The sequence below is a fragment of the Opisthocomus hoazin genome, chromosome 4, assembly GCF_030867145.1.
Source record: "Opisthocomus hoazin isolate bOpiHoa1 chromosome 4, bOpiHoa1.hap1, whole genome shotgun sequence".
NCBI lineage: Eukaryota > Metazoa > Chordata > Aves > Opisthocomiformes > Opisthocomidae > Opisthocomus > Opisthocomus hoazin.
In genome coordinates, this window is record NC_134417.1 from 45257188 (window position 1) to 45282927 (window position 25740).

At 37.3% G+C, this 25740-nt stretch overlaps 1 protein-coding gene across 3 annotated transcripts in view; it reads left to right on the forward strand.

The window, feature by feature from the left end:
• Nucleotides 1-25740, forward strand: part of LARS2 (leucyl-tRNA synthetase 2, mitochondrial) — an 88699-nt gene that overhangs the window by 19974 nt on the left and 42985 nt on the right. For all 3 annotated transcript variants that reach the window (XM_075418844.1, XM_075418843.1, XM_075418845.1), the window contains 4 exons: nt 6492-6581; nt 10801-10944; nt 22159-22266; nt 23814-23973. In XM_075418844.1, the coding sequence (XP_075274959.1) occupies nt 6492-6581; nt 10801-10944; nt 22159-22266; nt 23814-23973 (502 nt within the window). The remainder of the gene's footprint in view (nt 1-6491; nt 6582-10800; nt 10945-22158; nt 22267-23813; nt 23974-25740) is intronic.

The following is a 25740-nucleotide window of genomic DNA, read 5'->3' on the forward strand; positions in this document are numbered from 1 at the left end:
TTTTCATCTCTCTGCCTGCTCTTTGAGGCTTATCTTCACTTTTCTAGTAAACCATGTTTTGGTTAATGAACTTTCAGAAGTCTCTGGATACTTGTGGAAAGGGCTTTGATACCCTGCAACTGAGTCCATTTGAACAGTTGAAATTGAAATACTTTAGAATGGTCTAGGGGCACATAGTTTGTGTTTTTGAAAGGTAAGATTTTAGAACGGCTGAAAAGTGTTCCTTGAAACACAATGAATTTTGGAGTTTTCACTCCTTAGCTTATTAGTTAAGTTTTATTTTACCTAGAAAGCCTGACTTATTAACTGGAGTAAGAGTGACCTGGATGGTAACCATTAGAAATAGATACTTTTATTCATTGCAAAAAATGTATGATGCCTGAAATATATCTGTATTACATGATCTCCAAATGCACGGAAATTTGATCTAGCTGTGAAAGAACTACCTCTGGAAGAGGAATGGCTAAGCTGTAGCAGACTCTGTTTTCCAGGCTGATAAACCCTGCTTCTCTGCAAGGCTAATTAGGCTGGGCAGAGCATCTCCCTGCCTCAGCTGCACTGCTTCTGGGCGAATTCAGGCATCTTTGCACAGCAGTGCACTGCGCTGTGCAGGTACTTACCTTAAAAGTGAGTGCTTTGGGGTAAGGAATATGCTTTTTTTATTATTCTGTACTTGTATGGCACGAAATCAGTGGCTTACAAAATACAGTGACAATGCAAACAAGCCCAGTAGTGTTAGTGACTCCTATGAAAAATGCAGGAAAACCACTTTTAATATGGGTTAGTCTAATTAACCAAAACTATTGTACAAAACAGGAGTTTGTTTTTAATTTAATTTGTGTTGCTTAAATGTGCTCCTTCATTGTGCTAGAGCATAGTACCTCGCAAATACATGCTGGAGGGAGTGCGTTCCTGTATCTTAGATCCCTATTTTAGTGTGCGGTGAATTGCCTTTGTAAAGTGCGAACCTTTTATGTTAACTGTCTCTGTTCTCTGTGGCAAGCTTAGAGTATATGCCTAGATGGTGTGAAGGAAGCTTAGGTAAGTTTTACCATTTTGCAAGTGTTAAAGGGGAAAATAATAAAAAGGACATTTTGAATACCTAGTGTATGTAGCTGAGCTGAAGAAGCTGACTGCTTATAAAGTCATGTCTGGAGCTCAAGAAAGTAGTGTCCAGGAATATGAAGACTAGTTGTAGTTTTATTGCTTGGTAAAATTAGTATGAACTAATTCCAGTGCACCTGGCATACTAGAAGTTTCCTTTTACTTAACCTGAGGTTTTTTTTCCTTGTTCTCTCTGTCTTACAAATCAATATGTAACAGTATTTTTATGTTGTAGCAGTCAGTGAAATTACTTAACCAGTAAGGCACCACATAAAAGCTAATTACATTATTTCAGAAAGCCAGGTTACAAAGGTACTTGAAAATTATTCTCCTAAATGGAAAATGTAACCAAACTAAAAATGTAATTAAATGCATGAAACAGCTCTGTAAGTACTTTGCTTTAGAGTAGTTTTGAATACTAATAGTGATCTGACAATTTTTTACTGAAATGTGTAGTTGTTTTAAGTGCCTGATGTAATAAATGTTATATTTTTAAGTCGCTTTGAAAATGATGTGATTTGGGGGAGAGATTTTAAAAAATGAGAGAGAATATTTCTATTCTGAACATTTATATTTGTCAGATCCAGGGTTAAAAAGCTTCAGTTTGGGGATGGAAGATGTCTCTGAGAGACATTAAAAACACCTGGAAAACAAAATACAACATTGTGGTTATGTTTTATTTTTAAGATAACAATAATTTGGGCGTTCCTGGTGATCCGATTTCTCCAAAATACCATCCCAGACAGCATAACAACTGCCTGCCACTTCTCCGAAACATGATTTTCAGGGGAATTAGGCAGTATTGTGTTCAGAGATTCATATCATCGGCAACGAGGGATGGAGAGCATATAACATTTTTCCTTTCTTTTGCTGAGGAGTGCCATCAGACTGAACGCATGTTCCCAGTAAGCCATCAGTTCACCACTGTACTATCAATCTGTAACTTTCTTCTAGAAGGTAGCTTGTTCTGCCAATGTTTTTTAGTCTTTTCAATTCATGCATTCCAAGTGACATAATTTTTTTGCATAAGAGTAATGTTCCCTTTCTGGTCTGTACATTAAAAAAGATTAAAGCTTTGCTAGATTTATTTTGTGCAGATATTTTTCTATTTAGTTTTGAAGTTGTCTTTCTGGTGCACTGCCTAAGTGTGTGTAAAACTGTAACAGTAGATAGGGCATTACCTATTAAATTTTCTTTTTCTCCACATATCGCTGATAATCAGTCGCCCTACTTGTAATTAGATAAAAAAGGAAACCGTTGATACCAGGCTACTTTTCTGCAGGAAAGATATTCATGCTCTGAAATGTAGGCACTGGATGATGTTTATGTTTGTAGCTAATAAATCATGAAAATAAGGGCCTCTGAAATACAAATATTCAAATGAATGTAGAAATGTATTTTGATCTAGCTCTAAACTTCTGAAAATCAAATGATTATACTTCCAGGCGAGATAGTACATGCCCCTTAATACCAAAATAGGCAAATAATAGATTAAAGACTGTTTAGTCTGTTCAAATAGATTTTGAAAAATTCCGTTCAGAGTTTTTGTCCCTATCACCTTTTTAATAAGTATCAAGTGCAACATGACTGTCTTCAGGGTAGTGTATGACTACGCTAGAAATAAAATTATTAGTGATAAACTAGGAAGTGACTTCTCTCTGGTCTAGTTATAGGTTATTCACAAAGCCTGGTGGATCTCATAACAAATAATCACTTCAAGCAGCCTGTAAACGTTATTTTTATTTAAAAAAAATAACCATGAAAATAACTTGAAGATGTAACCTTCTTAAAAAACAAACAAAATCCAGTTTTGTGTTCAGAACTACATAAAAGTTGTAAGAAAGGATCAGATTTAGAACAAATAATGAATTATAAAACAAGGCATTTGAAAATTAGTTTTTCTTTTATTAATGACCAAAAATCTTCCATCTAGTTTGGGGTTTTTTTGTTTATCCAGGATTCTTTACTGTTGGTTTTACGATATTTTTGGTAGCTGTAGTTTTTTTATCAGATTTTTTAATAATGAATGGCTCTTTAACCTTAACATGAACCAGTTGCTTCCCAAGTCACACTTGTCAAATCTAAGGTGTAATACCTCTGTTTAGTGTGTAACAGAGAATTTATTTGCAAAAATAAATAAGAATCTAACCCCTCCATCATGCTATTTGTTAGGAACAGATTGCTGTGCTGTGATAAAGGGACTAAGCAAGGTAGTTTTTGGTAAGGGTAGGGGTCTTTCTCTTCTATACCTTGGCAATATCTGCTATTTTTAAAAGCAGACTGCTTTTAAAGGTGGTGTGTTTTAATTGTTTTAATGAATTGTTTTAAGGAATGAGTGTTACTCCTGTAGGAATTGGGAGCAGTAACAGTAGCCAAAGATAAAGATGCATTTTGGTGACAGTATCAGATACTCTTTTTAACTAGCAAGCTGACAAAGGAAAAGGGAAAATAGTTGGGGGGGAAGAGGGATATGCTGTCACTCCCGTTTCATGGTACTTTCTGCAATGCTGGGCTGATGGGTTAGCACTAAATGTGACACAGAGAACTGAAAAGCACGTGCAGTGGACAGCTGAGCAGCATATTTCATATTTGTAAAAGGGTTCTGATTTTTAGTATATATTTTATCTTTGGAGAAAATATGCTGGCATCCTGTTTATATATATTCACTGAACTGCTTTATGACATGGGGCGCTCTATGTTGCTGTTACGCTGGTGCTCAGCTCATAAATGAGAAGCATAAAGTTACATTTTTGGCAGGGTGGAAGGGGTCTATTGTGCTGTTTTGCCAAGCCTTTTATAAACACTTGTCTGTATTTCTGAGTTAAGTCCTGTTAATGCACTGCAAATCTTTGCCATGGTCATAAAGTATAAATAGAATTGTTAACATTCACCTTAATTTAAGCATGATAGCAGCCTAATGGAAACTTTTTAACAGACATTACTTATTTAATCAAGATCAGTAACTGACATACATGGAAAATTATTTTTCACTACAAGTCTTAATGTGCTAAGTGGTAGGAAAAAAGCCAAAACACATCTTGAGATTGACAAGAAGTTGCTGGCTTGTCAGCAGCGGCTCATTTCACTTGGTGGTGATGTAATTTCTCTTTATTCATTAGCTTCAAATGTTACTTCAAACCTTCATGGTTCTAAAGTTAAATGATCAGCTCGAGTGATCTTTTTGCAGCTCCGTGACCACACAACAAATTTTCTTCAGCGATAAGAGTCTGCCTCATTTCTTTCTAAAAAATGTCAATTTACAGCTTGTGAGAGAGCATGGACGTGAGAATCTGTTCCGAGGGGTTAGCTTGTACTGTGTCCTAAACATGGCTGTTCAGGCTGAGCAACATCATCTCTTTTTGTTTCAGTTAACGCACATCTGCCATTCAGGGCCAAAAGGACAAATATTGGTCTATTTTACTATTTTTATCTGACAACTCTCTTCAGTTGTCTGACCTGTTTGCCTGTTGCTCACATAATCTCGTATTGTACCAAAAGGGATTGTCTCTCTGCTTTTGTGTCTCTGATACCACAGCAATGAAGCTCTGTTGCCCTGTAGTGGCATCACACTGGCAGAGCAACTCCGCTTTGTGGAGAAGTGGGGGGGGAAATTATTAAATGGATAATGTTTAGTTGGAGAGATGAAATCAGACTTTTATCAAGTGTTTTTTTCAGTGCAGAGCACAGGGATTTAATCAAGCAGCTGTTTTTCATGGCTAAGTCCTCACATGCTGTGCTGAAAACTTGCCATGAAATGTCTCTTTCTGGTCTTGAAAGCCTCTTATACGCACTTTAGAGGCATATCTGTTCAAAGGTCATATTCATTGTTCAAAGCAACATTTCAGTACTGGAATATAAAACTGTAGAAGAAGAATAAAGTTTTTATGGTAGAGTGTTTCAGATGTCGTTTGAGTAGCAGATGATACTGCTGATGTTGTGTGTAGTGGGAAGCTTAGATGATAGGAAAGCCTGGATGAAAGATCTTTCATGTTTGGAGTGTGTTTCAGGTAGTTGATAACTATTTGCAGACAGAATAAATTTTGTCAGTGGCTTGCTGTCAACCCTGTAACTCTGAAATCAAGAGAAGTTCTTGTTGACTTGAAGTTCAGCATAGGAGTCATCTTCCACCTCAAGAAGTACAAATGTGGTCAAACAAAGTTAGTAGGAATGTTTCTTCTTTAAACGAGTGGAAGTTAAACAGGAAAGCCGTTCAGGAGGGAAATGTGATCTGTTTATTGTTACATATTTATGATGTAATTAGAGCTTAAATACCGAGTTACACAGTTGTTTTCGCTTTGACCAAACTTTAAAAGACGTGGGTAAAAGTGTATGTGTGTGCATTGTGCCTGTAGAACACGGTGTGTGTAGAGACAGTTTGGAGTCCAGAATTGTGTATTCCTATAGTCATCTTTACATATTGAGATGTTTATTTGCAATACAGTTTGTTTTTTATAAGAACAAACATTTAAAATATGTAACTCTAAGAAGGTGATGAGTATGTTGGTTAAGTATTAGAGTTTACTAAAAGCTTAGAAAATGTTTGCAAGTTAAAAAAAGCTATCCATTACATTGTTACCTGCTATTCTCTTAGCTTCCATTCCTTTTTCTTATGTTGTCTTTTATTTTTATCTGTCTTTATTTCTCTCTCAACAATCCCTCTCATTTGTAACTTCTTTCACGACTCCATCTTTTTCTCCACACGTTAACCCAGAGCATTCTCTTAACGAGACCTGTCTTGCCTTTTAAAATGGTCGCTTGTTTGACCTTTGATTGTGGGGTATCCTTCGCAAGCCTTTCATCTTGAAGTGTAGAGCTTTAGCCTGTGTTCCGTCCTGTCTGCCCCGTGCGCCCTATCTGTCAGCAGCCTCGGTTCCTTGGTGCTGTTCTGCTGTCCTCCCGCGTCCCCTGCTTCAGCGCGGGCTCCACCGGACTGTGGGCTTCCCTGCAGCCCACTCCCCGCTGCCTCTCAGCCGTCCACAGGCTCTGCTCCTGCTTTTCATTGCCGAGCAACAGAGGAAAAGGCAACCTGGCTAAGATGCCTTCTTTGATGGAGTTCTTCCTTCTAGTTTTCCTCTTTACTTGGCCAGGCAGCTATGATCATATCCATTCATCCTCGGTTCTTATATCTGTCAGCATTGATTTCACAGGGTTCTGATATTCCATGTTAACAGCGAAACTTTTCTTTGCACGTCAAACCCACACAAAGCCCCTGTTGTCTGGGTTTGTGTACAGGTGAGTATCATTCATTATAAACATTACCCAAAATTGCATTGATGTTTTCTCTATGGCACATATTATACACTCTTGAGTTAATTGTTTAAGTTAAAACACTGTAAGAAAACGCTGAGAATACCTTCAGGATTTTTTGTTTGGTTTCATTTCTGCAGGAAATAACCACTTGCTTACCAGAGTACTACAAATGGACACAATATCTCTTTCTTAAGCTTTTTGAAGCTGGAATAGTGTATCAAAAAGAGGTAGGTACAAACTTTGACCTTTAATACTTTGCAGGTGCACTAACTCAAGTCACTCATTGTGTCAGTGGCACATTTCTGGATCGTCCATTCACATTCATTAAGTGGCTAGGTATTTATTGGTCTCTATTGGTTTTAAATCACTGCAAAATATAATGAATTTTATATATAACTGAATTTTATGTATAAGTAAATTTTATATGTAACTAGCGTGAATGAGTATTGTAGCAAGTCAAATCAGAAATGTTTTTCAGTGATTTCCGTTGAAGTGCAGGATCAGAATATAGCTGCTATGAGTTTGTTTCATGGCTTTAGTATAGAATTTTCTAGGTCTTAACTTCCCTCTCATGAAAACATAGAAGATAATGTGATCATGAGGAGTCTTTTCAGCAGTAAGATTATGTAAATGTATAACACGACTGTGATGCTGTCTCAGAACTGATAGGATTGGATAGGAGAGTTGGAGATTATGTGCCTAACTGTCCAATTCCTGGACCCTATGTGATCTCTAAAATATTGCAGAAATACTAGATGCTATAAGACTATCACAGCTGTTTTTCTGTTGGAGTACATTAAGAAAATATTGACCTTGCAATATTTTCTAAATAATATGTATCAGGCTGTCTGAAAAGGGAAGGGATCTGTTAACTTCTTAAGCGGGAGGTGAAATAATGATGCTGAATGAGCATTCCAAAGAACTCTCTGTATAGCCAAGGCAACGCAGTTCCAAGATACCTGAACAGCTGCACCTAAACAAAGCTGCAATTTAGTGAATGTTGCTAACTTAAAATGGAAACCAAGATTTCTTAAATATATGTTGACGTTTCTGTAGAAACCAGGAAATCCCATAGGATATACTTAGGGATGCACTCTAATTATTCTCTGAACCCAGAGAAGTGGGTTGATGGTGAAAGGTAGCATTTGGAATGGCGGGGTGTTACTGAGATACTTCTCCTATTTCCATAGGCAAAATGTATTCAGAGATCTTAAATGACAACTGGCAATAAGATTCAATACTTGTATGTCCTAACATGCTAGGTTTGGGAAGGGGGGGTTCATTTTTTTTTTTTCCCCCTGTAATTGTTTTCTGTCTTTGTAACAAAAAATTAAACCCCTAGCTTTGCCATAACAAACTTAATTTTATCTGTAAGTTTGTTTGCTTGATGACTGATTGCAGGTGAATCTGAAAAGCACAAGGCTTGCTGCTTTGTTAGAAGCAGTGATGATGTACGAAACAAATTTTGCATGGCTGTGGGATCCTGAGGATGTTTGGGTACCATTGACTGGATCTGCTTCCCGCTTAAGAGTCAAGGATCAGTTTGAGGACTTAAATCAGCATCTGTCAACCTGTAGGGGATGTAAGCTCTGGGGCACATAAACCAGTTGCTTTTTGGCAGGAAACAGATGGCAGAGAGAGCCCATAACCCTGCGTCCCTTCAAACAGTCATGTATATTTAAGGCATGTATTTATCCCATGTCATCAGCCTGCCTGCAACACATGCTAGGCAGTGCTTCTGCACAGCTTGAAGTCTCCTGTCTGACAATTTCATTTGGGGTACAAGGAGATAATTCATAGCCTCACTGTGGGGATCATAATAATATATGCAGAGTATTAGTCTAGTTAATGCTCTGTTCCAGAAGTATTGTGTGTCTGGCCAGAAATTACCCTGGTAGGGAGACACGGACTCAGTATGTCTGGGAGCTGGAATTAGTGAGAATTAACAGTGACTGTCAGGGTGCTGCAGCATCCATAGAGGGTATCTTTATTCACCGTAGCAAAATCCTGTCTTTTCTTCCTGCAAGGCTGATCTAGTCAATGTACCGTAGAGGTCATTGACCTGGCCAGATACGGCTTTTCTGTTTAGCTTGAGATTAATTTCTGCCTAGACTCTATTGATTATTTTAATTAGGTATCTGTAGACTGTAGTGGAACCAGAGATACCAAACCTGGAGGTAGACACTTGCGCTATAGATACCCCAAGTGAGATGAGATGAATCCTATCTTAAAAGCGTATGGTCTACACTGGCGTAGTGAGGAGATCTAAACAACGTGTGGTCTCTGTACGCTTTTGCACTGTGCTCTCTTCTTGTAGATAACATTTAGCGTCTTCCTGGGGCCGCAGTTGCAGAGGCTGTCATTGTCAAAAAGTTCCTACAAGTAGGAACTATGGATTTAATTTAGTATCCAGGTTCTGGCTGTTAGTCAACAGGCTGTGAGAGATGGAAGGAACAAAATGCACCTCTAAAAATTCACAGACAAGACCTCTCAGCTATGGATTTCTTTAATGCATATTTGCTTTGTTTTGCATTATGCTAAATATGTTTTACATTATGCTAAATAGTTGTAATCATACAGATCAGTTCAGTTACCTTCTAAAATTTTCAGCATAAATTTAATCCAGTATCACCAAAACAGAAACAGTATTTTTTCCTCAACTTTGAGTCATAGCCATTTTAATAAAAGCATATGCTAATACTGCTTTATGCAACTGGCATTTTATTACTTCTTAATATTATCTGATTTATCTCTCTTCAGCTCTTATTTTAACTTTGTAGTGGTATGGATTCTTTTTCAGAACTTTTAAATAAAGAAATCATTACTTTAGAGCCAACTTCATAATGTGTTGTATCGTTACTGGAGAAGTTGTGTGTTCTGAAAGTCTAGAAAATATTCCAGAAACTGTTAGTCCAGTATGTTGATAGCTTTTAATTTCCCAATTATTTTTCAGAAGCCTTTTATAAAAAACAGTGTGATGCTATTGGTAGGTAACAGATAAAAGGTAGACAAACTGTAAAACATTTAAATTCCAGTGACATACTGAATTCACACAAGCTTCATGTGAAAGTGAGTTTGTTCTTGTCAAAGAATGACTTTCATTCATTTCATTATAATAAATTTTGTATACATTGATGTAGGTAATCAGACATTTGTGTGCATGCGCAGAAACACACACACGTATCCCACACACTGATAACAAAACCAGCAACAGTATTTCTAAGGAAGAGGATCCATGCATCTGTCTTTCTGCTGCCCTCACTATAATATATATTTATATGTAATATATATTTATAAAATGGTTGTGATGTTTGCTGTTTCTAAGCATATGTAGCACATTTAAAGCTAATCAGTATCGGTTGTTTGGAAACTGAAGCATTTCAGAAGGTGATCAGTGAGAGATATAACTTAAAGTGAGTAATATGAGGACAGTGATTAGTTTTTAGATTGAGATCCTAAGTCTCCTCCCCATACCCAAAGAATCTATCCGAAATTTTCAAATAGTGTTTAATGTCTTAGAACTCTATGGAGCTGGCGCTACTGTTAATCAGTCAGGACGATTTAACTTTGATTTAGCTCAAATACTAAATAACACTAAAAATAATGTATTACTCTTCTTTAGCGCTTTGATTTTATTTTTTCCTTTTTCTTTCTGTTCATTTTTTCAAGTTAATGTCTAGCATTGAATACCACTTCTGGAATGACCATTAGGATTCTTTTGTGGTCTTAGATCCTTTATGATAATTAGATCCTTTATTATGATAAATGATCAGCTAAATTGTTCAGCACTGGTGGGGGGGGAGGGAGTTTGATATTTGCCCCCTCCCCAGTATGCTATGTCTGGTCTTTGAGTCAGCCCTCAAAACCCAACGGTTGTGGAGTTGAACACCAACATTCATTTCACTTCAAATTTTCTTTAAGGTATTTGTATTGATAAGGAAAGATAATTCCAAAAGTAATTCACACTGCTGACAGAAGTTATGTGCAGAAAATACCAACTCTTTCAGTTGAAATATAGTTGACCATTATAATACTTCTTTGTGAGTCTGTCCTCTCATGTTGGAGATCCTTGGTTATTCATCCCCCTCAGTCTGACTTGATGCTTTTGGATTAGTAATGGACAGCTTTTAAGCATCAGACTACGTAGTTTGCAGTACAGTCTGTTGGAACACTTACCTATTTAATATTTAAGTGTCAGCCTATCCCACTAGCATGATCAATCAAGACAAATGCTGCCAACTGGGGGTTTTTGAGTTCTGACAAAATGAATATTCAAAACATCATCAGTTGAGTCCATGTTGCTGATTCAAATGGATGTTATGAAAATGTAGAAAACGCAGGGGGGGCAAGGAATGTTTCTGGATAATTCTTTTGGTGTCTGTAAAGTGAGATTCTGGCTTTGAAATACCTGCTGAAAGTATATTTTCTTCCTGCAACTTTTCTTAGGCCTTGGTTAATTGGGATCCAGTGGATCAGACTGTTCTAGCTAATGAACAGGTGGATGACAACGGTTGCTCATGGCGTTCAGGAGCAAAAGTGGAACAGAAATACCTCAAACAGTGGTTTATCAAAACTACTGCATACGCAAAGGTATGAAAGTACGGTTTTTGGAAATTATGGTAGCACTTAAAAGAGGCAACTTTTCATCCAGAAATATTAATGAAGTTGAATGTGGTCTTTTATATGCATGTTTGTGTGATATAGAATTACATAATAATATAATAATATGTGTGATCTATCCCTGTGTGTATGTGTGTATATAAAAACTATTATTCCTCAAGTCTTTCTGTTCACATCTTTAAGAATTCTAAGGAATTGGTGTGGGATGAAGTCTTGAAGAAATCAAAAAGCATAAATTGGAGGTGAAGGAATGAATTCTGCATTCACACATTGTCATCTCGTATTTACCATCAAGTGCTGTTCTGCATATTTTGAATGTACAGCTGTGCAATCTTTTGAACTAGAAACTTGTTCGCCTAATCAACCTGTTGGACTTATGGGCGTGGTGTAAGCGCTGGAGTACAGCCTGTCACCTAGCGTTCATTTCCACATGTGTCTGAACCATAGTTCTTTATGATTAACTGTTCTTTACTGAATATTCATCTGGACCTTCTCTTTTACTTAATACTCTACTCTATTTGATTATTTATAATTTTTAAAATATTTTCAAGTTATTTAGACATCCTTTTTTGTTACGAGCTCAGATTTAGATTGTGATGGGACAGCATAGCTTCCACACCTAGGAATTCTTCAACAAGATTTTTGACTTTATGCTCTCTGAGATGAAAGTATTGACTTCCTGTTTTGTCTGGGTGAAGTTTTTATTCTGTCTAAGTATTCTATGTATTGAGACTTCAACTACAGATTGAGAAAGTTATTCCCAAGAAAATATATAAAATTCATCTTTGACCCTTTTCCTGAGCCTCAGATTCAAGAGACCAGATTTCCACCATCATCCAGGGAGAAGAAATCCAGGTCTCACTCTAGCTCCATTCATAATAAAGAGAAAAGCTTTAGATATCCTGCCTGATGCTTTGATTCCTTACACCCAGAGAGGGTACTTGAGATGCATGTTTTCTGATTACGCTGCCTGTTCTGGCAGTAAGGAGGGAACATTTGCTATAGCCGAAGGAAAAATGGAGCATATCTGCACAATCACAAAATCATCACAACGTTCTGAGCTTTTTCTTGGTGCTCTTGTCACCAGATCTCATCATCACCTTTGTGATATTTCAGGGTCTGCCCCAACTCACTGTGTCCCTCAGCTGAGGCTGGAGCTTCATGAGAGTTTCTGCCTTTACTGATACATCTTTTCTCTATTGTCTTTATAAAGGTTGTAGGAAATAATGGCTGGTATTTCTGGTCTGTATCCATGCTTGCACCAAATCACTGTTTACTTATCTCCCTCTAAGCGGGTTGAATCAGCCTTAAATTTTTACTCATAAAGACCAAAAGACAAGACTAAAGAGCTTTTCAGTAATCTTGTAAACACCCTTTGCTTATGGGATTATTACCTTTGGCTCAGTATCCACCCTCTTCTAGGAAGGAGGATTTATCTTTAGTTTCTGACCTAAGAAACATCATTATAGGAAAGGCATCAGCTCTTGGGATGATCATGTCTCTTGCGTGTCATTCTCCAGTAAGTAGTCTTAGCTGATGACAAGAAGGAACTTGTGCCTCCCCAATGCCCTCTTATCTTCACCCCAAAGATGTCACCTCAGGAGACTACCATATCCCCTACCTATATGAAGGTCGAAAGTGCAAACCACTCCTTGTTCTTGAACATCTTAGTGGCATCATGAATGAGAGCTGCTTCTGCTTTTTGTTTGAGGATGAACATTTACATCAACCTCTACAAAACCTTTAAAGGTCACAACAGAGGACAGTTGAGTACTCTATAGAACTCTGTAAAGATTTCCCAAAATTTTTTTGATATTCTGTGGGATCCATGTGAGCTGATACAATGAGGTCGATGAGTGAAGCCATACTGCTCCCAGCTCAAGGGCTTTGGCAAGCGTTGCCTTCATGTGCTCCTGCTTCCTGTACAGTGACAGATGCTACCAAGTATCAGCAGGTGGTTTGGATTTTCATTTTTACTCACCCTCCACTGACTCCCATTTTTGTTATTGTGGTTCTGGCACATTTTTAACAGTCTCACTCTGCTTCTTTTGGCAAGGGCTTTAAACATTTGGTTGTAAAGGGGGGAATAATTACTTTTTTTCTAAACCTTCAAGTAAGAATAGTACATTAACACGCTCTGCTGTTTGAAGTCCAATATCTGACTTTAGGTGGATTTCATGCTTTGGAAGATGAAGATAAATAAATTACATTTTTTGGTACTTATTTTTTTCTTTCAAGTTGCAAGAGGCTATGTAAAGTAGCATATTGTGTCTTACTTTCTGAGGAAGACTATTTTGGCCTTGCAGCTCTGAATGGCCTGTGAACTGCAAGCCACAACTGAAGATTGTCCGTCGGGGGGAGACTGTCTCTGAGCTAACTGGCCAAGTACTTCAGTCTCTTAGAGACTCTGTACCCACACTGACATAACCAGGAAGTTTCACAATAGCATTCTGAGAGAAGCCAAATTACATATCTGAAATGCTACCACTTTGGCTCCTCTTTCTGAATATCTTGACTAATTATCCTCAAAACTCAGCTTTGCACACATTCCTCCATTCCTTACAGTAGTCATCCCAGTACTTTTCAAGGAGTGGTAAGAGACATGAATCCTTCTAAATCTCTTTCTTTTTCTTTGGATTCAGGTTGTTGATCTGAATCCATATCATCCTAAACAGCATAGTGTTGAACACCATGGTTACAGCAATCACTCTTCCTAGCCTATTCCTCAAGCCTTCTTCCCCACCTCTTTTCAAAAGCCCTTGCCAGGAGGCTGAACTTTATTGAGAAGGGAGATGTTCATTTACCTTTATCATTTATAGAGCCGTTCGTCTTAGAGCGAAGGGTCCAGATTTTACAGAGCTAGTCCTGATAGGTGTGGAGGATAGAGACATCTCTTTAAGAAGCTAAAGATCTTTAATCACTAATATGATTTTAGGACGAGAACGTTAGTGGTGATAATACCTTCACTTCAGCAGGGAGGATTATTTCATGTCTCTTGATCTTCAAGACACTGGTTTCCATAAAGAGATTTTCCTGGCTTATATCATAGACCAGAACTACTACCAGTACAATTTTCTTTTCTTGGAAGTCTTTGCTGTTCCGAGGCTTCAGATATTTGTACTTCTAATGATAAATGAGTACAACAGTTAGGTTCTTTATGGATCTCACTTCTCTTTTTCTTCATGGTGAGCCCCAAACAACTGAATATGTACATAATACCTTCTCTGCAGTTATTTTCAGGCACCTGAAGGCTAAGGATGCTACAGTAGTAGAGAACACTTTTTTCCAAGCTGGGCTTAGATGGTGAAGGTTACTTATGGTACTCCATATGCCAGACTCCTGTAAATGGGAAATCTCAGAGGATATTACAAAGACTGTCTTTAGTGGGACTGGGGTTTTCAAATCCATAGTCAACTTTGCGGTAAAAAAACAACAAATAGAAGTTCACCCTTCTAGAACTCATCTGGCCCTGAAGTTTTTATTCCCCAGTTGTGAATCGGTTGCCTATTGAACATCTGCTATCTAGTTCTGCTTTTTTTGAAGGTGTCCAGAAGATTAAGGCAAGATGGTGCCAGATTAGCATGGTCAAAATCATTCTGATCCGAAGATTCGCGTTTTCTGTCAGTATAGAGTTAGCTTTTAGGTCTTTGAGCCATACTGCCAGAATTTGTATCAGAACACACGTGGCCCTCTATTTCTTGTATCTCACAGCTTGAACAAGTTCATGGGCACAGAGCAGATTTATTCCTTCCTTGTGTGAGATGTTCTTATGAAGTTTGGGAAAAAGTAGAGAGCCAAGTAGATCAGGCCTTCAGTGAGTTCTATGGCTCGATTTCTGTTATCCACTGAAGTCTCACTACTTTTTTATTTTGGAATAAAAAATGGAAGGCATTAAGAGATTATGTGACAGTAATTTAATCTTTGCACCTTTGGGGGAACATTTATATTTTTTTTTTTTTTCTCCCCACTTTTAGACTTAGAGGGTTAGTATTGTTTAAGTTTCTTCTGCTTCTCCCACTAATCTTTCTCCAGTGAGGCCTTAATCTGATTTTGGTATCTCGTGGGGAAACCATGTGATTTCGGTCACCCTTTGCTTGCACCTTCAATGGTGACTATTATTTCTTCTGCAAAGTTTACAGAAATTTGAGACCAAATGTCAGAAAGCTCCACCTTCCTTGCTCTTTTTCTGCAACAAGGCTCTCTGCCAATCTGTTCCGTATTACTTCCAGAAGTTATCCCTGAATTTTTTTTTTTAAGTTGACATAGTGGGAAAGCCTGTTGGGAAAGAAGCTTGATTTCTAGTAACTCCTTTCCTGTGTTGCTTAGACAAAATGGAAGTCTTTATTTCATAACCATGTTTCATGGACAAGGTTCCATTTAAAATACATTTAATGAATCTGCTATTCCTTAATTCTTCATGCAAATTACCAGCAAGCAATAATGGCTGAATATGTATGCATGCAACTTATTTTCTACTTGGAACCATCCACAAATTATTCTGTTGTAACTGTTCAACCTATCTATGCTGCATATGGATGATCTTTGTAGTCATCTGTGTTCCTCTTTCGCCCATTTATCATTTTTGTGTCTTCTCCTGTATCTCACAACCTTAGTGAAAAATAAATACTAGTAAGGCTAATCTTATCTGCAATGCTTAAATTACTAGTCAGATAACAACAAGGAGTTACATGGTCAGCAATAGGCTGTGAATTCATCTTGTGTGTTGCAGGAGTCGGTGTTTCATTCCTACACACACTATTCTTCAGATTTCTGTTGTGTCCAGGGGAATTTTCTCTGATTTCTTTATTGTTACTGCACCAGTTCATAGTCCTTTCTTGAAATAAAAAATGCAAACAAACAAAGCAGTGTTAGCTCACGTGGCAATTTACCATTGGCAATGAATTTTTTGCAAAGAGTAAAAATATTGACCGTGCTTTAAAAGCTTAGCAGAAAGCTATTTGGTTATGTAAAGTAATAAAGTAATTATGACCCAGTTTTTAAAACTGTTAAGTACAGGTGAGATGGTCTAGCAGCTTTTATGGATTTTTAAATAACATTTTTATTGTTATTTTTCTTTTGACAGATTTCTTTGATAAAAGTATAATGCCTTAACTGATGACGTTATTCGTCAAATTGTTGTCTGTGCATTTAAGATGTTTAAGCTAAAACATTTCGTTGCTATGGTTACCCAGCTGAATCTCTACAGATTCATTGGAAAAATCTATCTGTAAATGTTAGTATTTTTTGTGTGTACCTATAAATTGCTATTATGGTTTTTTTTATGCCCAGTCAATTGAGTCTTCAAATCGGTATCTGTAAGGTTAGTTGTTGCATAGTCCCTGTTCTTCCTAAACAAATTTTATACAATATTTTTTCATATTTTACTTTTCAAGAACCACCCAAATAACTGGAAAATAATAATCTTTTTTAATAGAATAAAATAGAAGCAACTTTAAAACTTCAAGTTTTGCCTTAAACCATCTCCCTTTTTTTACAGCAAAAAGATGGTATATGGATGTTTACTTAAATACTGGGGAAAGTGACAGGGCCTACAAAACTCTGCCACTCTAATTTACAGTTGCCATATAGATAAGTCATACTCTTTCCTAGGTTTGGGGTTGTGGGGTTTTTTTTTGTACAGGTGTGTAGAGCTAATCCTTCTCATATTCCATGGAGTGCAGGAACTTAGATGTTTAGCATGGTGCTGACTCGGTGAAGAGAGAACAGCAAACAGTCTACCAGTTGTTCTCAAGCTTTTCTCTGGGTTTGTGCTGCATCCGACAGCCCCTTTGTCTGGTCTGAACAGATTTGGAATTATTTCACGTAAGAGTGTTTTGTGTGATTTTTTTTTTTTTTTTTTTTTTTTTTTTTTCCCCCTATTTTATTTTTGAGATGTTAAGCTGAATGGTCATGAAATGTAATGAAACTGAAGTATGGCATTTTCAGGTGTTCAGAGTCTTGACAGTACCTTGGATTTCATAGCATGACGTAATGCCGCGTCATTGAGGAGAACAGAAAGGCTGGCTCTTTAGTTTTTCATGCTTTATGTGTGATTTTTTCACTTCCCGCGCTTGGGGTCTAGCTCATAGTTGTCTCATTCCAAGAGAAAAGGGCCTGAAAAGCCTTGCTTTGAAACTTTCCCCCTTGCGTCGAGCTGAGAGCTCTCTCCTGGACAGGGACCAAGAGCGCTGTCTCCACAGCTTGCTTAGCACTTCGTTAAGAAAAAAATGACACCTGTTTTGTCAGCTTGGCAAGACAGAAAATCCTTTGTGGGTATCCAGACCAGGCTGATCTTTTCACTTTAGTGTAAACGCAGCATCTCATTTGATGCTACAGCAATATAAATTTAAGTTCCTGTTGGTAGAAGATTAATCACAACAATGAATGCTTATTACTACTAAAAATGATAACAAATATTTTAGAGAGCTCTTATATTTATGGAGTCCGTTACTCATTTATCCCAAAGATACACTTCATTTTGTTGGAAAGCGAATATCTTCTCTTTGTTAAATGCTGCAGTGGGAATGGCTCTAGAGAGCCAAGCTGGAGAACGCTGGCTTTACTTTTTGCTTTTGAGGAATCATTTCTTTGCCTCAGTTCTGCGTAATCAAACCGGAGTTGTTTGTTGACCATAAATTAGAGCATAAAGAAAGGGCAAAACTGCTGGCTGTTCAGCTGTGTTAGTGCTCCTTGTTAATGTGTGCTTTCAGTGTACTTCACACATGGGAACTAAGAGCCGAGAGTGACCCATGATAGTACAGGCACACACTACTGAAGGTGAAAAACCAAAACAAGAGGTTCAATACCAGCAGAAGCTGTACTGCAGAACCACAGTTGGAACTGTGCAAACTAAAACAGTGGGCAGCCTACCTTTCATTTCCTGTACGTTAGTTAATATATTAACTTGTATTAAAGGATTTTATGTGATCATTACTTTATATTTGGTTACTCTTTTGGGAGCTTAGTCCAATAAAGTGAAGAACTGCATTTTAATCCAAACAGATCATGAATATTTCTTTGACTCTTCCTCAGAAGCAAAGCTTTTTGTGTTAATTTTATTTTATTTTAATAGAAGATAATTTTATTTTGCTAGTGAATGGAATGCTTTTGAAATGAAACCTTTTGCTGACCTTTTTTTTAGTTTAGTCGTTATGTTGAAAATTTGTCAAACTTCACTAAAGTATCTTCATTGAAAGTAGAAGCGTTATAGCTCATATTTAGATTTTTTGTTTTATTTCATTTATTACCATGGAGGAGTTGAAATCCTCTCACGAAGTATGAAATTAGTCGCAGGAATTGATCATACTAAAAATTTTGGTTCCTGAAGTCAGAGCCTGAATTTTTTAGGTGCTCAGCAGAATCATCCCTCTTTGAACTACAAGCAGGAGGGGGACTTTAGGAGTTGAGATACTCTTAGGAAATTATAAAGCACTTCTGTTCTTTGATTTTATGTACTTTTTTCTGTCTGAAGATTGCTAAACTGAAGTTCTGTTTCTCGATGAATGTTCAGCAGATTAAACAGCTGGATGCGTGAGATCAGTTTTCCACTTTCAGATGCTTTACATCTAGTTTCACACTCGGTCCTCGTTGTGTGTAATGAATTTTCAACAAACTCATCTTGATTTTGTGACTCTGATCACTTGAACTGGTTGACTTTCATCTTCTAGCTATGCCAGAGTTGTCTAGGTGTTCTGAAAGAGTAAAGCAGTCCTGTAAAACATTAGTTTATCCTGAATCTTCAACTTCTCCAGCACTTCAAGTCAAACTTTCCTAAAGGCGTAGGAGCCTTGAAGTCATTCTCATCCCAGAATGTAGCTTTGATTTCTTTAGCTTTTTCCTGAGTTTGTCTGTCTTTTCTGAAAGACTGCCAGAACGTATTTATGCTTTACCTTGACTTGTGTTTAATTAAGATGGGTGTAATTTCTCCTGTAATTAGACATTTGCATTTTAAGTTCTCTCATCTCTTCCTGAGCCATTAAAACTGAAAGTAGAAAGGCTCTGCTGCCTAATGTTTCCAAGTTTCTCACTATTAAGTCATCATCAGAAATGTGACAATGGAATTTATTTGATTAGTTTATCACTCTCTGCATACTGGATTGTAATACTGCTGCTGTTCTTTGTCCCTGGCAGAATCCAACATTGGTTTACTTTTGTTTATTTGCCTGTGTGCTGGGAATCTTCTTGTTGGTTGTCTTTTCCGTGTTACCAGATGACTAGGAGTTATGTACGTGCCCTTATGGTCAGAATTTTTGTTTAAGGAATCATACCAGTAACTGCAAAATAATAATTGGAGCAGAATTCATGGGACTACTTTAATGATGTATAAGATGTTTTACCAAACATGGCAGTGATTTTAAAAAAGAATGTGGAAGCAAAATTCGTGGAGTTAATATTTAAGTTTCCAAACACTAGCTTATAATATTCAGGAGTTTCTACGCTAGCGTTGGTCAGCTTCCATTCAAGGGTTTCGTATACCAAAAGAGGCTACATATAACTCTTTAAAATTAATAATAGTTTTAACATATATTTATAGAGTTATGTTTTTGCAGGGTGTAGTGCAATTGGGTTTAAAAACAAAAAGCTTTTTAAAAGGGTTTACCTTAAACAATTTTTAAAACCTCCTAATTTACATGGATGAATTTTGAATATACGATGCTTTAATGTATGTAAGAATTAATGTGCTTTTCTACTTTCCTGTTAGTGAGTATCTTAGGTTAATTTACCATCCAGAAATACTGATTAACATGCTAGCAGTACACATACTGTATATTTTTTGCCTCTGTAACACTATGTAAAGTGTTTGTGTTTTACATGTTGTTCGTTTTCTTCTTGACAAGAAACCAAAGTAGTGTGTTGAATACAAAGAACACGCAATCATAATTTCATATTGTAATTTTTTTGAGTTGTTTTTTTTGCTGTGTTTTTTAAATCATGCTATACTACTGTTCGTATGCCTATTAAGATGTGAAAGGTTTGTGTTTGCAAACTCTGCTAGGGTGTGTCATCATGCAGAAGAAGTTTTGTTATCTTCATTCAGGTGAAGCTAAGTTGGCTCTTACTGTATTTAGCTGTGTGAAGCAATTGCATTATCAAGAGAAGAATTGGACTAAGTCAAACTGTAGCCTATAGCTCCTAATAAGGCCAACTAACTGGAGTTAAAATCCTTACCACACTGGTATTAAGGATCTTGATGTATTAACCCTGCAGTGAAAAAAATGTCCAGAAACTTTTGCTGGCAAGCAATTACAGACTGTACAGTTGCAGTAGAGCACATGCACATTTAGCTGCTTCTGCCAGCAAAATGTAATGTAGATTGGGAGAGATATCCAAGCAGGAGAATTTATAAAAATCTGCTAAAGTGTCCAGACAGTTCTGTGTATATTGACACAATTCCATTCTTTATAAAATGCATAAGATTCTTACAAAGAATGTATCCAAGTATTGTGTGTATATATCTCTATATCTATATATATCTCCAGTTAGTCGTTATTCTTTGCTAGGTATATCTATGTATATGGCTTATTCATGGCAGATAAAGCTCAGTAGTCTCTGGAACACTAAAATTAATGAGAATAATGAGAATTTGGAATTCTCTGTGGTATAGTATACTTGCAATTGTGAGCTACAACTGCTGAAAGTTACAACCAATTAAAAACCCTCCAAAACCTTACCATGCTTTTATTTATAAACCATCAGAAAATGAATTTGATTCTTGAGGATGTAGAAAACAATAGTAATCCCAAGTGGTGGTGTAATATTATGATTTATGAAGGACTTGTCCTTTGTTGTTTTTTGAATGATAGATATATAATAGAGCAGTAACTAGAAAGTAATCCTTGCAATATCTTTTCTGCATCTCACTCTCAAAACATTTAAGAACATAGATAAAACACAACAGTTGAATGAGTTGTATATTCACTAATTAGCTAACTACCCGCTATTTAATTTGACCAGCACGCAATAGCTACTGTCCGTCTTTGCAGGTTGTTAGCAATTAACAAGATAATAAAGAACTTGCACATTTGACGTTGGGAGTCGCAGCTGAAGGAAAAATTATTCAACATGTTGCCTTATTCTTAGATTTTAACTGTAATTGTTCAGCATATCCACCATCTGTCTGAGTGACTCATGCCTCTGGCTGTACTTCTGCCAAAGTAAAGATTTTGGACAGTCATGCAGTATTCATAACACAAATGTGAAGTGTTATGAAGTGGAAAATGAGATGAGCTTTGAGTTATCCGTGCCTTTGTATGTCTGCTCGTTTAATTTTTTATAGATTTCTTCTATTAAAAACATACTGTTCAAATGTTTTAGGCAAATATTAGTTGACTTGGAGTAGTCTGTTATGCCACCATGCCACCCATCAGAAAGCACGTAAACATATGGATATATCTCTCACTGAGTATAAATGTACATAGAAGTTACAGGTTGACTGTTGGACATTATGGCCAAAAAAGGAGCCAACATGTAATTTCTTCTCTGCTGCATAATATATTATGATTATATTACTATAATATCATTATATATATATTGAATTTAATATGAACCCTTATTATTATGATTTGGGTTTTGTTTGTTTGTTTTTTTAAAAGGATGATATCACCTAAAGATCCCATTCAATTTTACAGCCTGTTGTGCTTGGTAAAATATCACTATGAAATATGAAAAATAGATACATAGCTGGAAACTCTATTTTGCCATTTTAAGTCAGAGTTTGAAAGTTTTAGGACATGTAAATGTCTTTTGTCTAACTGCCATCTTCAGGCTATTGTCTAGAACAATTAATCCAAATGCAGGCTTCATACCTGCATGCACATCTCTTGCGTGTCAGTAGTCTTGTTCAGGTCATTAGGTCACTTACACTTCCCACAGCTTACACTTTACAGTTTACAATGTATGTTTTCATCTAAGGGTTTTGTTCTGTGTTTAAAGTTTAGTCCGTACAAAAGGCAGGCCTCTTTTAATAACAGTAGGATCTCTGTTGGAGGTGTCATAGCTCTGCCTTTGGCCATGTTAATTCTGTTCTCAAAGAGATGAATTTCAGGCGGCAGCAGTGTAAAAAAGCCTCTTCCTATGTTTTTACCAGCACATTATCATTTTGCTGTTGCTTATAATTAAACCCATAGTCTTCATTTGTATATTTACAAAAGCTGAACGTTCTAATTCTTTCTTTCATTGCATCAGGCTATGTTTGATGCGTTGTCCGATCTCCCTGAGTGGTATGGTATAAAAGAAATGCAAGCAAATTGGATAGGTGACTGTGTTGGATGCTCTCTTGACTTCTTGCTAAAGGTAAGTCAGAAATTTCAATGCTGCTGTCTTGGTTGGGCTAACCACAATCCCTGAAATGCGTGATGGGCATGTATTTTCAGACCTGAAAAGCTTGAAACCTACTAAAAGAGATTATTATATGTTCATGCCTAGACCAGCACAGATCCTGAAGAACATCACTTGTGGGCTGAAGAGATACTCCCTGCCCTCCTCCTTAGGAAAGGGTTTGTGTGTTCAAGTGCAACATTGGATGCAAATTGGCTGTGTGTATTTGTGCCAAAATACATGCCGGCTACTAAGCGTTCCTGAAAGCCAGGACATTTGGGGGTGCAGTACCAAGAGCAGTATCGAGTGGTGCTGCACAAGTCAGCTGGGCCCTAGCTGGACTTCAGGTCCGTGCTGCACAGCACCTTCTGTCAGACCCAAGCTGACCTCTGGCAAGCCGCTTTATTGATGTTTGTCTATTATTTCATTTATTACATACAGTAATTAAAATAATGAAAAATAGACAATTAGCTAGTGATGGAGCTACAGTGAAGTCTGGATAGAAAGTAAGTAGAGGAAGGAAAGAGAAACCTTGAGAGAATTATAATTATCTAGAGAAAAAGGGTAAAATCTGAAGTCCTTCTGAAGAGATGCAAAAAGCTTTTTGAATACGAGAGTGACAGAAGAGTTTTTCAGAGCCCCTGGTGGAATTTCAGCTATTGAGCTTCAAAACTTTATTATACTCACTTACTCTGCTCTAACATTTTAAAAGTGACTTGTTATTTTAAATACTGAATTTTTGGGAACCTCAAATTGAGACAGCTTGAACTTTCTTGATACCTCTGAGTTGCACACTGCTAGAAGGTGCATTTTCGTATTTAAGTTGTTTTTGTCAATTGTTTCTGAAAACGTGTATCAATACCTGTTGTAGAAAAATCTCCTTCTAAGACTCCCATACACTCCACAGTTAATTGACCGAAAATATAAAGCCTGTTGATAGTGCTGGGGGATAATTTTCAAGCAGTCTTCTGGGTTTATTACTCTCATTTTATGTCCAGTTGTTTTAATGTTGTACCACTTTTTATGATTTTATACCTGTATGTAAGTTGCAGTATTGACTTCATCTGAGAAATGTGTTGGAAATCTTGGTAGCTGAGAAAGTCTTAAATTCTCTTTAGATTTCAGAGGTAATATCTCATTTCTGTTTCTTGGAAATAGGGCATGCAGGTTAAAAGGGAATAGAAGGATTCCAGGTTACTTAACCAGGGATTGAACCTAGCTCAGTAGCACAATGTAATGTTACGTATGATTTTAGAATACAAATATTTTAATATATATTTGGATAAACTGAGGCAAGATTGTAAAGCAACTTTCTCAAGGTCTTAAGGGTAAATTTTGTCAAGATTTGATTCTGGAAACCCCCTATAGGGGGAGTGCATCTGGCTTTGATACTCAGAATTGTGTATTTCTACAGGGTAATGTATATTTGTTAGTTGCATAAAAAGGAAGATGAGTCTAAAACCACTGCACTTCCAGTGGAGAGCAAAATAAATTCATCGGGGATATTTTCTGCTCTTTTTCAGGTTGATGGTAAAGTAACAGAAGAGAAGCTAGCAGCTTACACCTATACACCTGAAGCCATTTATGGAGCCTCCCATTTATATATTGTACCGACTCACAGACTGCTGCATGGGAATAGCAGTCTCAAGGAGGTCTTTCAGAGGGAGTTCATTCCAGGGAAAGGTGATATTTTTCTCATACTGCATTTTGTTGTGGAAGAAGAACAATTTTAGAGAATGATCTTGAGAGAATGTGTGTCAAGCTGAGCAGGAGCTGTTTCTGTTAAGAGGGAACCGACCTTTTGATTCTTGGTCCATGTCAAACAGTATCGCATCAGCCTGTTCCTAGCTTCAGATGTGATAAGAGCAGCTATGCTAGAATTATTCCTTTTGTAATGGCTGTGACGCTTCATAGTGTAAAGAAGTAATGAAACAATTTCTTGTGTTTCCTCATGTACCAGAATTGAACAGTGCAGCTCTTGACTGTGTCAGCCTATTGGAAGATCTCATGGCTGTGTGGTAACTTGTCGTTAGCACAAAAACAGCAGAACCAACTCTTGCACCAACGATGATCTCTTCCTGTCATAGGGAATATAAAGAGGGCAATAGATCACTAATACACAGCAAAGTGGATCATTGGCAGATAGCAAAATAGTACTCTGCTGTGCAGATCCTTGGTTAATACAAGACTGATGGAGTAAATTCAGAGTATTCCTATGGCAGGTCATGACTTGCACAGAGGATACAAGCAAGTGGTAATTCTTTAATTGGTATTAACTGGTTTCTTGAAGGCTCCTATGATCAATTCAGCAATGAAGCAGGAATCTTGGAAACTGTGATGGTTGCACAGAACCTGCTTTATTTTTGAGTGCTTCATTTCTATAACTTTAAAAAAGTTTGCTTGCTAGCAGAGAAAAATGGAGCCTGAATGTGTTGAGCATGTAGAGTCCTTGTCTGGGAGCTGAGCAAAGCTTCAAGAATTTTTATTAAGGAATAAAAGAACAGATTTGCAGTTCTTACAGTTCAGCCAAATCAAAGCACTAACCGCAGAAACACACATCCATGTACGTGCCTGTATCTTTGTTGGGTCTCGTGCTTTAAGCCAAACCACACGAGTGCAAAATTTGTTTTTGATAAGGACAGCAGTATATGTTTTATATTGTTTTAACGTGTTATAGTTCAACCCAGCAGCCGGCAACTAAACACTAGACAGCCACTCTCTCAACCCTCCCCTTCCCCCCCAGCGGGATGGGGAGGAGAAACAGACAAAAGGTAAAACTCATGGGTTGAGATAAAGAGAATTTAAGAAGGCACCAAAGTAAATACTAATACTACTACTACTACTAATGATAATAATGAATATGCAAAACAAACTATATACAATACAATTTTTCTCACCACCCGATGACCAATTCACAGCCAGTACACGAGCAGTGATTGCAGAACCCAGAAATTCTCAAATTTCATGATACACCCAAAAAAGACCAAACTCCCAGAGAAGTTTGAACTCACAGAAAAGAGAAGAGCAGATTCCCATCCCCTGACCAACCCCCATTCATAAACTAAGCATGACACCTATAGTATGGACTGTTTCCATTGGCCAGCTTGGGCTGGCTGCCCGGCTCTGCTGCCTCCCAGCTCCTGCACACCCGCTCATCAGCTGAACATGGGAGGCTGGAGAAAGTCTTTGATTTCATAACCACAACAGAAAACATCAGTGTTACCAACGCTTTTCTCGTACTAAATCCAAAACACAGCAGCTACTGGGAGGAAGATTGACTCTATCCCAGCTGAAACCAGGACAGTGTAGAAATATTTGGAAAGGCTTCTTTGTGTCTCTTAACAATAAACTTCATCTTTCGGTTGAGCTAAATTAAGAAACTCTCATTTGGAATAAGGACAGCCATAAGTCCTTGAAAGAGACACAATTCCGGAATCATAACTCTGCTAT